At 41.6% G+C, this 15469-nt stretch overlaps 1 protein-coding gene across 2 annotated transcripts in view; it reads right to left on the bottom strand.

The window, feature by feature from the left end:
- Window positions 1-461: 461 nt before the first annotated feature.
- The window catches only part of Ercc6l2 (ERCC excision repair 6 like 2), a 110502-nt gene continuing 95494 nt past the window's right edge, over window positions 462-15469 (bottom strand). For both annotated transcript variants that reach the window (XM_048447611.3, XM_048447610.3), the window contains 2 exons: window positions 5910-6079; window positions 462-2162 (listed from right to left, as the gene is read on the bottom strand). In XM_048447611.3, the coding sequence (XP_048303568.3) occupies window positions 1217-2162; window positions 5910-6079 (1116 nt within the window). In that variant the 3' untranslated portion in view covers window positions 462-1216. The remainder of the gene's footprint in view (window positions 2163-5909; window positions 6080-15469) is intronic.

Below are 15469 nucleotides of genomic sequence, written 5' to 3'. Positions count from 1 at the left end.
AGTCTTCACTGGGGGCTGGTTTCTGCCCATGCAAACACAACTCTTAACTCGCTCACCCCCAGCCAAGTATGAATGAATGATCATGGCCCTGGATCACAGATTCAAGTTACCTCAAGCACTGTGTTCCAACACTGTAACAAGTTCAAGAGGTTATTACAGTAAAGGAAAAAAGACAGTAGTAAGTTTACAATACTCCAGCGTGGGGGAATCTGGAGAGCCCGCTATTTTTCTGACTGGAGAGTTCCTTGCATCAGTCCTGCAGACTTGGCTGAATGTGGGCAGGCACCAGCCCCACCCCCTCAGTGTGCCAGTCACAATGCAGGGGCTCTGCGAACCTGATGCTCTGCAGACAGGACCTCCCAGCCTTCACATATAGGTTTCACCTATACAGCCAAGCACCAATCACAGACCACAGCAGCTGAGAAAAAGCCACCAAGTAAATAAATTCAACAATGAGAACATTTCAGAGTGTGCAAACCGCATATATTAAGTTCAATGAAAGAGGTTCCAATTAAATCAAACATCTGTTCACTTCCTTCCACTTAAATACAAAGCTCTATTTCTATTTACTAGATCACAGTAATGTGAGAGGTTAAGGCGTTGGTGCTCTGGGCAATGATAACAATCCCACTACTTTAGTGTTACAGCTCACAAACTTACACATGACTCTGAGCAGTTACACCATTTTAACATAATACCATATATCCATTCCTTATTACAACATTTATCTAAAATAATTCAATAGTACTAGCACATGATTCCAAGGAAGAAGGAAAACAGTAACTTCCCAAAGTAGAAGGCTATGTTAATCTGGCTCAATCCTGGTATCTTTCATATGAGGAGTGTGCAAACACAGGGCAAATCACTCAGGTGAGGTCACAGACCCACGGTTCCATTAATACAGGGGCTGATAATATGATACAGTCACATTTGTTCCAAAGATCAAATCAGGGGGAGCAGAAGTGGCTGGAGTTACCCTGAGTGCTTGGTGTACATCAAGTCCTGGACTTGATCCCCAGTACTGTATAAACTGGGGGATTAATGATTAAACATATACATACATGCTAAGGAAAGAAAACCCAGGATAACGTTTTAGGCTGTTAACACTAAAGCAACAATTTAATATGCAAGTCTGTAAACAACTGTTCAGGACTCCACGTAAGTACCATAAACACTCACACAGCTCACCGATCCACTAACAACGCACATCCATGTTCTACTCTCTCTCTGTACTGGCTATGTTTTCATCATCCTCCGAGGTAAACGTCCTCCACAAAAACTTCTCATTTGCTTTCCAAAGGGGAGCTTCCAGTTCATTTTTCCTTTTGGAGGCTGTGGAGCGGGGAGCCTTTGTACACAGAGTCTCTATCACTGCCAAGTCAGTGAGTTTGCTAAGACTGTCATCATTCTGCTCATTCAAGATGTCCCAGAAATCTTTGGGTCTCTGCTTTGCCTTTGTCACAGATCCTGAAAGAACGTTCTCTGGCAGCTGTGTGGGACCCTCCCCGCAGCTTTTAAAGAGGTCATTAAGAATAGAGGTGTCACCGAGTAAGCCTTCCACAGCAGCGTTTTCTGACGCTGGGTTTTCTACCCTGCTGTTCCCCAGCTTGAGAAGTGATCTGTCTCTGGAACTGCCTGCCCCTGGGGAATTCTCTCGCTCTGCCTCTGGGGCTCCAGGCTTGCTCTTTGGACAGAAGAGTGTCATGCTGTTCCTGGGTGTGTGGTCATTTCTCTCACTGTCACTCTCTTGAGTAAAGCTGACAGACGATTTCTTAATTTTTGTATCACTAGAAAACATCTCTTCTCCACGGGAACCATGATTTTGAAATCTGGTTGACTTTCCTTTACATAGTTTTGGGTTGTGAACTTGAGACATTTTGTTGGTGGGATCACTGCGTGACAAAGTGTTATCACTTGAGGGCTGTTCTTTTAAAAGAGATTCTTTTTCTTTGGATTTATTCTTGACCCTCTCTTCTTCCTTGTGGACAGATCTGGTCGACTCTGGGGCAGAACTCACGAAGAACCCCTTTACCTCTGGGTGCTGAGGGCTGTAGAAGTCCCTGAGCAGTTCCAGTCGTTCCTCAGACGTGGCGCTGGTTACTTGTCTAGCAAACTCCTGTACAGATGACTTGTAGTAAGAGGCCATTTCTTCAAACTGCTTTCTAAAGATTGGATAGACAAAGCCAGGAGTCACTATTTTGCATTACATTTACAATTTATTTTGAAAGACCTAATCAGAAAGCTGTTGAGATGGCCCAGCAGGTACAAGTGAGGAGGACCTGCATTCAGTCAGAACACATGTAAGGGTGAAACAAGAGAGCCAACTCCAGAACGCTGGCCTCTGGTCTCCACATGCTCTGTGGTGTGTGTGCCTGTGCTCGCACACTGCAGTGGAGTTAAGGACTTTTAATGTGCTTGTTAGCAGTGACAGGAAACATAAAGACAGAACAATGCACCTTGCCCTTTGGAATATCAGCTTAATTCCATCCTAGGAGAATGTGCCTCTTCCCTAATGCTACCAGAAATGGTCTTTTAGCTTATTAAATCATCAGCTTTTTTGGTGACTCTGATTTATACTATTATGTATTTTCTAGGAATTATGAGAACCCAGCAAGCTACTCCTCCAGTTAGTCAATTTATGACTGACATGAGAATCATCATTAAATACTCTGTATTTGAGACTCTAAACTGCATTCAAGTCTCAGAATAATATTGTTAAAGAATGGTTTTGATAAATGGAAAATTCTGGAAAAAAAATCCCTTTCCCCCTTCCTTCACAGTATAGAATTTCACAGGGCTTTTGGTTGAGCTTTAAAGAAAGCCCTATAAATGTAGTCTGGTGTGGGAGGTCCTTCTGTCTGTGTTGTTTTTCTTGGTTAATGAATAAAGAAAACTGCCTTGGCTCCTTGATAGGGCACAACTTAGGTAGGTGGGGAAGATGGAACTGAATGCTGGGAGAAAGATGGGCGGAGTCAGAGACACCATGGATCCATCTTGCCAGTAAGCCACAACCATGTGGCAACACACAGATTAGTAGAAATGGGTTAAATCAAGATGTAAGAGTTAGCCAATAAAAAGGTAGAGCTAATGGGTCAAGCAGTGATTTAATTAATACGGTTTCTGTGTGGTTATTTTGGGGCTAAGCTAGCCGGGGTGGCCAGGAACTAACAAGCATCCCCTTCTTCCTACAGTAGTCCATCCCCAATTGATTCAACTTGTGCAGACAGCTAATCCTGAAAGCCAGACATATTTTTACTGAGCGTGGTGGTGTGCACACCTACATGCCTAGTACTCAAGAGACAAGAGAATGGAAAGTTTGAGGCAGTATGGGCTACATAGGGTGACTCTGTCTCAAAAACAAACAAACAAACAAACAACCCCCCAAACCAAATAAACAAAGTAAGATGTTATTTGAAGACACAAAGTGCCTTCCTAGAGTAAGATACTAACAAACACTTCTCTATGTACACACACAAATGGGCCTTCTGGAACCTTGGTAAAGTGGAGGCAGAAAAATTATTTAGGTTCCTTGAGCCATAGACTGCTGCTTTCCACAGGGAAGGATTTAAAACCTACATTGTGCCTATCCCCTAAACTACACTGAAGTTCAATGTGACAGCAGAAGGATCTACAGGATCAAAGTAAAGTCATGGGCAGGGTATAGAGCCCACAGGGCTAATGTCTTCATAAGGCAAGAGAATAGGGAACTAGCACAAGGGTGTTTTCAAAAGATTTGAGTTTTGAGCCAGGATTGGTAACATATGCTTGTGATCCTAACACTCTGGATGTAGAGGCAGGAGGATTGAGTTCTTGATCAACCTCAGCTATATGGTAAGTTTGGAACCAGCCTGCCTCATCTCCCTCCCCGCTGACAGCGTATTGCTTTGCTGATGTTGCATTTGGGGTATAAGTTGGGAAACCTAAGTATCTGTAAATGTTTCTTCAGATAAAAACCAGAGCCAATTCTGTAGCACATGTTAAAGGTCCCACAGTTTTAGAGCTGTATTTCACTTTACACAACAGGTCTTTGATGGGGTTAAAGACTAGTAGATAATCGTAGTTATTTTTCTCTCATGACTTACCCAAGTTATTTATAATACAGGACTTAGACTCCTTAAAATAAAATAATTATTAAAACATTTAGCATATGTTTATTGCTTAAAATTGTTTATGCTGGTTGTAATTCTAATTTTATACTTGATATCTGTTCTTATTGTATATAGTTTTGTATTGGGTTTGGAATTCTCTTATTTAGACAAAAAGAGGAGGTGCTGGGAAACTCTTTCAGCCAATGGCCTTTGAGATGCTGGACCAGGTTGGGCATGGCCTTGGGTACTAAAAAACATGTGCACACTTGCGCTCTCTCTGTCTCTGTCTCTGTCTCTCTCTCTCAGCTGTTGGATTCAGTTCCTGTTCCCTGTAACATGTGAGTTCCCCCTAAACAAAGAACCCTTTATTATTCTCAATTCTGAGCTGGTGTGGGACTACCTTATTCGTGTTCACCTACACAAATCAATTTCCAGAACCTAGTAAATGTTTTTACTTTTATTTATAAGGATTTAGTGACAAGAGGGTTTGAAGTGATGTCGTCTATTTATCCAAGACTTGGTGACACCTCTGTCTCAGCAGATGCCAAAGCAACCTGAAAGGATGCACGTCCTCACCTAGGACTCTGAGTGGTCGTCCCTGGGAGGAGTGCTGCTTCAACGCTATTTAGCCCATGGAACCTTGAGTGAATTATGTTCATGGCTGCACAGAAGGATTATTTTTTGCCTTCCAACTCATTTTCCTAATTCTGGGACTTCAGCAGAATTTTCTCTAAGAATTCAATGAAAATGCAGGTGTAATTAGGAACACCAGCTAACCACTTCTGTGAGAAAAGCAGCAGCAGAGCTTTAACCTTTTCCTCTAGGAAAAGGGAAAAGGAAAAAACAAGCGAGGAGCCATCTGGAGGTTACGATGGCTAACATTCCAAAGCTGTCTACTCTTGGGAAGGAGTGGGACCACGTCTGCTATCACCACGTCACTGCCTTTGCTTTCTGAGGCTGGAGGTGTTGAAAGCCCATCATGTGGCTGCTACGAGACAGTCCTGACTCTGACTGACTGTGATGGCAGCAGGAAGGGTGGGGTGTCCAGACAGGCCATGGCATTCTAGTATTACTCTTTACTTTTCACCTAGCAGGAGACAGTTCCTCTGTGGGTTGTCAACAATGAAAGGACAAGAAGAAACCACCACTGTCCTTCCCTCCTCTGAACACACTGCTACAGGGACCAACACCCAAGTTTCTTTAACAACTAGGGAAATACAGCCACCTTCTAGAAGAGTAACTGACTACAATGAAAATGCATACCCTGCAGGAATCACTACAGCAAGCGGGCCTGGTAGGACAAGGTGTGGCCTCATGTCAACTCTATGGGTCACTGCGGGGCTTGCTGCTCCTTTCCTGGCAGCTCAGAGACCAACGCTGAGCAAGAGCCGGTATCATTTCCACTGTCCAGAGGCCCCGTGGACCAGGCTTATGGGGCCACCTCACCAACTCTTGATGCCATTCTTGGTAACATTAACGCTTGCTTGTGGAGCTCCCACCAAATTCCTGGCTTACTCATTTCTTTCCCGACCCTGGAGACGGCCTCATTTCGATGTCAGTCCCCACTACATCTCTGTAATCCCAGAACTTAGCAAGTTACGGCATGAGATTCATGACACCAGTCTGAACTACACATAGCAAATTCCAGTCTGAGCTACTTTGTGAGAGCCTGTCTCAAAAACATTTTTTTTTTAACATAGAAAAGTTCTGATTTTCTGAAATTTGGATGTGAGGTATGTTTTTACATTATATATTTTATTATGAAGCTATACTTCTTCTGAGAACTGGCCTGGAGTGTAGAGTTACCAAAAGATAACATACCTGCGGATTCCTTTTGGTGTTTCTCCAATAATGAAGGTGGTCTGGCTAGTATGGTAGACATCTTTCTTTTTCTGGCTCACAGGGTGGGCTACACACAGAGGAGAGGAAATGGTTCCATCCCTTGAGGTCCCACCTTTCTCTGTGTGTGCATTCACCTTATTTTTGTATGCCTGTAAAAAAGGAAGTAAAAACTAAGCCTGAAAAAATAGTTTTGGATCAGTAAGACAAAGAACATCACACTTATTTCCCAGATACCCTTTATAGTAAAGCAGATCACATTATTCAACTGGAGCAACTGTTGGAGGCTATTAGTCTAGACCTTTAAAAGGACAGACTATGGAAAAATGTGGTATTGCCTGCTCTCAAGGATGTGGATATACTGACATACAGGCTGACAGCCACTATCCTAAAGATAATAACCAATGATTAAATGAATGAAGGTTCAGAATTGGTCTATCTAGGCAGGGTGTGGTTGTCCACACCTCTACTCTCAGCAATTTGGAGGCAGAGGTAGGTAGATCAGGCAGGCATTAAAGTCATTCTGAAGAACACAGGGACTACCAGGCCAGCCTGAGCTAAAGAGACCTAATTTCAAAAAATAAAACAGGACTAGCGGTTACTTGCATGCAGGCCTGATAACCAGATCCCACAAGGAGGCAGGAGGGAACCAATACCTGTAGATCAGTTGTCCCCTAACCTACATATGCATATTATAGCACAGACATGTGCCCCCCGCAAATAAAAAACATTTAAAAATAAACCAAAAAAGTCTTTCTAATTTATTTAATTTGTGTTTTTGTAAAAGTTATGACACAATTTTTGTTTAATTTTATATAAGCACATAAACTAGTAAAAGGAACCATTATGTAGCAAAAAGGGAAACCAATTTCATAAGTCCTCTGTTGGGCTGAATATTCAGTATTTTAAAAATATCATCAGTCAGGTAGTGGTGGTGCACACGGGAGGCAGAGGCAGGTGGATCTCTGTGAGTTTGAGGCCAGCCTGCTCTACAGAGGGAGTTCCAGGACATCCAGGGCTACACACAAAACCTGTATCAAAAACAAACAAACAAAACCACTTCTCTGCATTGCCTACAGCTTGTATGCTATAAATAAAACCAAACTTACTTTATAATAATTTTATGGGCTGCTGTTTAATGTGAACTGACAGCAGTTCAGGAAAGATAAATGCTTCTAATCTCAATGGCAACTGTGGCCAAGTGTAAAGTTCTACTCCATTCCAAAAATAAAAATAATAGAAACAAATTTACAACAACAAAAACATACTTAAGTTCAAAAGTAAGAAAACCAGACTCGTAAGAAAACCAAACTCTCTAGCTTCCAAAATCAATGAGTGGGAGCCCAGCCGGCCACAGGTTAGTGTTCTAGAACGTGGCCCGCAGGACCTGTGTGGAGCTGGAGATGGAAATGATTTAACTCCCTGAAATAAACCGGCAACAACAACAAATAAACAACAAACAAACAAGCTAGGAAGATCGTTTCATTGGCAAAATGCTTCCTGCGCAAGCATGGAGATCTGTTTGGGGGCTGGCTGGATGACTTGGTGGGGGAGAGGCTTGCTCCAAAGCCTGAACACCTAAACTCTATTCCCAGAAAATGCACGTGTATAGAGAAAACCAACGTCTGAAGTCACTCTCCCGCCACTGCTGCGCTAACACATGTGCACGTATGCACACTAACTAAAGAGTGTTAGTACCTCCACTAATGATAAAGGGTCCGAGTTTAACCTTAGGACTCATCAAAGTTGGGTGCAGTGGGGTACGCTTGTGATCCTGACGCTGGGGAAGAGGCAGTAGGAAGACAAGACACATTTGTGCATACATGTATCCACCTGCATACTAGAAACACACAGAGCAGCACTAGCAGGATCTCAGCGGCAGCAATGCTGGAGATGTGGTAAATGTTTGTCCAAACATACAGTGCCTTAGTTCCTATCCAGCACTCCCTCTCTACAAGAAGGATATCTGAGCTGCACATCACGGTCAAACAAGCCTAAACCGGTGTACAGAACAAAAGCAGGGGCTATCTTCTTACTTCTTACTCTAGACAGAAAATGGCCCATTTGGGCGTAGTATCTAAAAAGTATCTAGAAAGAACCACTAGAGACAAACAGAATGGCCAGGTGGTGACAGCTGGAGAACCCGACTTTGTACATTCTGTTTGGTAAGAAAAGCGATGCTTAAAACTAGCCAAGACCAGGGAAAACTAGAGTCCAGTGAGGCCCAAATACCAAAGCAGTGTAAGAAGGCTTCCTGAATCAAAAGAAGGCTGGTGATTTGGTTGGGAAAGAAATTTAGAAAGTCATAAAAAGAACACTAAAAGCCCAGCACTGTTAAGCCACAGGTCCAGCCAACGTGTGAATTCTATTGCAGAATGACAGGGATCAGGCAATCTGAAGGACACTTTCAATTATCTTATCGGGACAGATTTAAAAAAAGAGGAAGAAAACCCCAGCATGGCACTGTAAAATGACACTCAAGACAGTGCCAAATATAAACTTTAAGAAATAAATGTAAAGTAAAATGGAAACAATACACGGGTTGACAGCAAGCACAGGCCTGCAACGAGGTTGATAAACTAGGGAAATAAAATAACTCAGAATTTAGTGTAGGTACTGAGAAGAGGAGATGGGAAGCATATTTAGAAATGCAGAAAAAAAAGAATTCAGAAAATGGGAGAGGGAATATAACCATTTGGGCAAAGAATTAAAGAAGACAAAACTTCAAACTAAAAAAGGAGAGAGTATCTTTACTAGGAACAAATATCTTCCTTTAGGTTACAGATAAGGGAATATTATAAAAACTACTGGAGTTAGAGATGGTAGAGAAGAACTGGCGAATGTAAGACTTCTAACAGCGCCAACAGAACAAGATGGTAATCTCTTCAGTCTTATACAAGGTCATGCCACCTATAATCACACACAGGTCAAGCTATAGCTTGACAACTGTCCATGCCAGGCACTGTAGGGCACGCTTGTACCCAGCTGTCTATCAAGGTCTATCTGGACAAAATAAAGAGAGCTGATCTCAAAAACACAGGAAATTTCAAATATAAAAAGATTATAGAATTCATTGGCTACACATTGTTGATAATAGTGCAATCTTTTTTCCTTGATGGTGTGCTGGCTAGTTTTATGTCAACTTGGATACAAGTTAGTCACTGCAGAGGAGGGAGCCTCAATTGAGAAAAATGCCTCAATTAGAGCAGGCTACAGGCAGGCCTGTAAGGCATTTTCTTGTTAGTGGTTGACGTGGGTGGGACCACCCTTGGGCAGGTGGGGTGGGTTCTATAATGAAGCAGGCTGAGCAAGACACAGGGAACAAGCCAATAAGCAGCACCCTTCCATGGCTTCTACATCAGTTCCTGCCTCCAGGTTCCTGCCCTGTTTGAGTTTCCTGCCCTGGTTTTCTTCAATGGTGGACTACAATGTAGAAGTGTAAGCCAAATAAACCCTCTCCTCCCCAGCTTGCCTTTCGGTCATGGTGTTTCACCATAGCAATAGGAACCCTAAGACGGAGGGGGACCCAAATAGGAACAAAATGGCCCATGTTCACAAGACAGGTAGAGAGTACATTTTGACTTCATGGATATTCTAAGTACTTATGTTCCCATTACTATGCATCTGAGACACAAACACACACTGAAGCCATATCACCCAGGGATATAAGAGGTAAGACCATTTAAAAACTACTTAGCCCCTTGGTTTCCTTGCACAACATGTATATCTTAACTTACTTTCACATGCCCCCCCCCTTAAAGCAACTGTGTGCAAACCATCTCTAATGAAGACAAGCAGACATATTCAGAAGCTATGATGGTGCACAGGGACAAACTGTGCCAGGCAGACAGGTGTGACTGCAGCTCTGTCAACAGCAGTCAAGAATACTGGAAGCTGCTTCGTTAAGGTCATCAGGTTTTTAAATTGCCTGAAAACATCATCAATGAAGAGAAAAAAATACTGATCTTTAAGATAAATCCAAAAGAGATGTTATGTATTTATTTCTATCAGAAACAAGATGAGGGTTACAAGTTACTAACAGACTCTAGATCCCCAGAGATGACTGTTCACTATTTTAAGGGATGGGAATGCTAATGTGAACATAAGGAGAAAAAACAGGAGAGCAGCTGGACCAACCAAGAACTCCCCTTCCTGCTATACTGTGATTTCTGAAGCCATGGAGAGACAGTGCTGAGCAATGGCTCTTTTCAATAGTTTATGTGATCGCTCTTTCTGACATTACAAAGCTCACATTTTATATACATTTAAAGAATCAGCTTTATAAATCCTTCAAGAATTCAGCCTTTGTAACCAAAGATAGTGGATAAATAGGTCATTAGATTTTCTGACATATTACACACTTTAAAACCAGATTCTTAAAAGGAGAAAATTCATTTTCCCCTCATATGAATTCTACATCTTATTTTTTAAAAAGACATGACTTCAAATTGCTATTTTAGTAGATAATTTTACTACTTTATTGAAATTAGGTTGTAAGCCATAAATTTGTATTTAGCCCAACTGTATTAAGATTTCAGGAATGTCTGTGCTGTCATATTTATACTGAATTATAAGTATGGAATGGAGGTAGTGGATTACATTCTGATTGCTGTATAACAAGTTACCATGCATGGTATTATTGGCTTGAAACAACATAAACTCCTGACCTTACATTTTTGTAGGTATGTCTGACACGGGTCTCACTGGGCTAAAATCAAAGTGCTGGCAGAGTTATGTTCCTTTTCAGAGGCTCTAGGGAACAATTCATTTCCATACTTCTCCAACTCCCAGATGCAGAACACAGTCCTTGTCTTCCTGTAACACTTCTTTCGGGGTCACACCCCCTGTGCGTACAGCCAGGGAGGGTACTGCTGGTAAGAGGGAATGTGACTATACTAAGTCCAGCCAGATACTCAGAGCAAAGGATCATGGTCAGCTGGGTAGTATCCTTTAATAGTATCCATCCAGTTAATTTAACAAGACCATCTTGATTCAACCTGAATTGCACCGATAATCTTAGTTCTCTGTTGTCAGGAAAGGTAACATACTAACGAGTTTCAGAGATTAGCCATGGGCAAGAATTTTAGGGATTCTGGGATTTTTTCCTACAAAGGGTCCTTTGCTAGAGTTCACTGGCCCTATGAAGGTTCTAGGGACCACAGAGAAAGGTACTCTTGAACCTTCTGAAGTTGCATTTGCAGGGTGTGTATGTGAGCATCCACACAACTCTCAGACAGAAAAGCCTAGAACTTTTTTCATTGTATTAAGGTGGTGAGCACAAAAAAATTATGAATTGCTGGTTTATGTGGCAGCTCTATTTATGTAGTTTTTAAAAATTATTATTATTTTTGAAAAATAATGTCCATATTAATTTATAAATATCTTGGTGTTTTTGTTACAGAGGAGGTTTTCACTGTTTTATCTAAAGTCATACAGCTAACCCTTTACAATAGCTGAGACGGGCAATTAATGCCACAGTGAAGCGTAGCTGCACTGACAATGTGCAGCCAGGGACAGGACAATTCACGATCAGGCATGCTATGGAGTCTTGACAATAAGGTGACACTAAGTCCCTAAAGAAAAGTGGATGAGGAATTTAAAGAGTAATCCTGTCTCTTTTAACATCAGGACAGAGGGTGAAGTTGCTCTTGTGGCTCAAGGCATGAAGCTAAAAGCACCTTTCTTCTCTCAAAGAGCAGAACAGGCAACAACTGGATAACTGGGTAGGAACTGGATGGAAAGCTTTGCAACTACAAGGTGAAGGAAGAAAGCAAACCCTGTTTCTGCACAGCCACAATTACCCCCTTCCTACTGATTGGTGAACTGGGTGAGACAGTGTTTCAGGATGTGCCCCCGACTGGCCTTGAACTCAGTACCTAAGATTCACACTGGTCTTAAGCTCACAATTCTCTTGCTTCTGCTTCTTTTGTTTCTTGTGTGCTGGAATTATAAACATGAACCTGGCATCTCTAATATTTTCTCTAAAAATCTGTTGCAGTTTATATATGAAATGCTCCTACAGGCACTTGTATTAGAACATTTGTTCCCCAGCTGGTGGCACTGTCTAAGGAAGCTGTGGAACCTTTGGAATGTAGGCTTTGCTGACAGACACAGACCATTAGGGTTAGTCTTGAGGGTTACAGCCTGGCCCTGCTTTTGATCCCCCTCTTATTGACTTGCCAAAACATGTGGAGCCTCTGCCACACGCTTCTGCTGCCACAAACTCTAACATGCCTTCCCCACCATGACAAACTGAAGCTCTGAGCCAAAATAAGTCTTCTGTTAAGTTGCTTCTGTCATATACTTTGTCACATGAACGATAAAAGTAACTAATGTCAGGATTAGGGGCCGGAACGAGGCCCAGCAGTTCAGAGCACTTGCTGCTCTTGCAGAGGACCTGGGTTTGGTTCTCAGTGCCCACAAGGTGGCTCACAACCGCCCACAACTCCAGTTCTAGGAGATCTAATGCCATCTTCTAGCCTTTGTCATGCAGCCATACACATAAATAAGATTTAAAAAAATCAAGATCAATCTTGAGGTTGGGTACGGTGGTGGACATCTGAAGTTCAAGCACATAGGAATAGAGGTAGGAGGATTGTGAATTTGAGGCAAGCCTGAGCCACACAACAAAACCTTGTCTCAAACGGTAAAAACAGTTCAATGGTTTCAAAAGAAAACTTAATATAAATATTTTCATTATTAAAGTACTTTTTCAAGGAGAAGGTACTGACAAATGAATGGTTCTGAAGCTACATTAGACATAAATTCTAATTATAGTTGTAGTAAAATAAGAAAAGAGTTATGAAATTAAGAATCTCGTGTACTCTTCATTGAGTACGAGTATTTCTGCTAAACACTTAACGGCCTCTCACTCAGTAACTGCTATGTGGATGACCAATCCCATAGATTATGCACCACTGTTAGTTAGGTATGCTCACCACTGTGTTTGTATGAAAAAAAAATCAAATCTAACTTTTAGAATCTTTGTTAAAAAATAAAACTTACTGCACAAATGGAAGAAATGCAGCAATCATTCCTCAATAATATAAAGTTAAAAAAGTTCATCTAATAAGATGTCCTGAATAAAAAGCAGGAAGTTATTCATAAAGATGAACTTATCAGAGGACAATAAAGTAGTCATTTTAATTAGTAAGCAGTAAGTAACATTTCCTTCCTCTTTGGACATGCAGAGCCTACAAGGAACAGTCAGCTGAAAATGGGAAAATAAAGGAAATAACCCTGCTGTCCTTTCGGAACTTTAGAGAAGGACAGAAAAGGTAAACTGTAGGCTAAGCTACTTATGTGGACCCTAGTCTTACAGCATTGAAACTTTAGGTATAGTATGTTGCCTTTACAAAAATAACTGTTATTACATTTTAGTATATACAAGTTAATCTACATAAGACGCTTCTACAAATGACAATTGTTCTGACATTTTTGGCCAAAACAATCTACCTACCAATAATTAAACATCAAATTTGGAAATTTCTTGTTGTTGGAGGCCACTTGTTCATTTTTCTGGCCACCCAGACTCCCGAAATAATCAAAGAAACTATATTATTTGCAATACTGTTTGTCCAATAGCTTAAGTGTACTGCTAGCTAGCTCTTACATCTAGAATTAACCCATTTCCATTATTTTATATTTTCCCACAAAGCTCGTGGCCTACTAGGAGGGTTCCACCTGGCAGCTTGTGTCTTTGCCCTCTGGTGGCTACATGGCATCCCCCTGTCTCTGCCTTCTTCCTCCCAACAGTCAGTTCAGTCTTCCCCCCGCCTAGCTCTATTCTACCCTATCACAGGCCACAGAAGGACTTTCCACACCATTTCCCCTTTTCTGTTTAAATAAAAAGGAAGGCTTTATCATAGATAAATAATTGCTTTGCATTAACTTTGATAAAACTATCGAATCACTGTTGATTTTTCTGGTTTACCTGTAAAATGTGCTTCAAAATATAAAACTGCTATTTAAAGCTGGATAAGCATATATTTACTACGATTTATTATTGTAAATTATAAAAGATACATGAGCTGGGTGGTGGTGGCGCACATCTTTAATCCCAGCACAGTATTCGGGAGGCAGGGCAGGGAGATTTCTGTGAGTTCAAAGCCAGCCTTGTCTACGAGAGTTAGTTCTAGGACAGGCTCCAAAGCTATAGAGAAACTCTGTAGCTAAGAAGGCATTTGTGTAGGAAGAATGCTAGGGATGTGTTCACTGTGCACCCTCTCTTCCCCCTGCTTTACATAAGAGCATGCAAGTCTGAAACTCAAGGTGTACAAATAAAATCTCTAAAGCAGAACTTGAGGAAACAAATGAATGTACACTAGGTCTTTTCAGCCATACTGCATTGCTATCCATCTGCAGCAGCAGGAAACTGTCAAACAGCCTTGGACAATACTGTGTCTTTATGTTTGTTTGTTTTTTGAGACAGGGTTTCTCTGTGTAGCCCTAGCAGTCACGGAACTTGCTCTGTAAACCAGACTGACTCAAACTCACAGAGATCTGTCTGCCTCTGCCTCCTGAGTGCTGGGATTAAAGGCATGTGCTACCATGCCTGGTTTAAGGATCTTATTTTTATTTATTTATTCATTTATTTATTTTGTACTCACATGCCAAAGCATGTGCGTGGGGGTCTGTGGTTTTCTTCTATCATGTGGGCCCCAGGGATGCTGTTCTTTACCTGCTAAGCCATCTCAGAAGCCCTCTTTCTTATCCCTTTAGTGAAATGCAGGCTCTGTGATTACAAGGCCGAAGTCAAGGTGCCTTACTTTCACTTTTACTCAAGCAATGGATTTTTATTTCAGGCGCAGCTAATAAAAGGAAAGCTACAGAGTTTTCAATATTAAAGGGTTAAGAAAACTGTAGATAGCAATCATTAACGTCAGTACACTTTCCAAAGGAGGGTTCCTCCTACCTCACAGCTGTATGCTTACATTTTCATTTTTCTGTTTACTCAGCCACATATGGATTGTATATACTAGGAAATAGCACTGTACAGTTCAGAGAATGTTTAAAAAACAAAAACGTCTTTTTATTAACATTAATTGAAGTGAAAAATAAATTAGGAGGTAAACCATAGAGGGCACTTACATAGGGATAATAAGGGAACGAGAATTTGATGGGAAAGGCCTCATAACCACATCCGCTAACAAATGGGCCAAGAGATTAAAATCTAGGGGAGTGAGGAACTTTTATTTTTTTGACACAGGGTTTGTGATTGTAGTTGCAGGTGACCTAATGATGAGGCTCAAGCTGGCCTTGAACTTGGGTACTTCTGTTTCGGCTTTCAGACTGTTGTGGTTGTACAAGCTTGCCACAATGCCCACCAGGAAGCTAACTTCTGAAGACAATCATGAAGAGCCCTGTTGTGGTTTGAATGAAAATGGCACCCACAGGCCCACCAGGAGTGGCATTATTGGAGGTGTGGCCTTGTTGGAGGAAGTGTGTCACTGGGGATGGGCTTTGGTGGTTCAGAAGCCCAAGCCAGGTCCAGTGGTTCTCTCTGCCTGCAGATCGGGATGTACAACTCTGTTACTTCTCCA

The sequence above is a fragment of the Myodes glareolus genome, chromosome 14 (assembly GCF_982192425.1).
Source record: "Myodes glareolus chromosome 14, mMyoGla1.1, whole genome shotgun sequence".
In the NCBI taxonomy this organism is placed as follows: domain Eukaryota; kingdom Metazoa; phylum Chordata; class Mammalia; order Rodentia; family Cricetidae; genus Myodes; species Myodes glareolus.
This window is presented reverse-complemented; position numbering and strand designations above follow the sequence as displayed.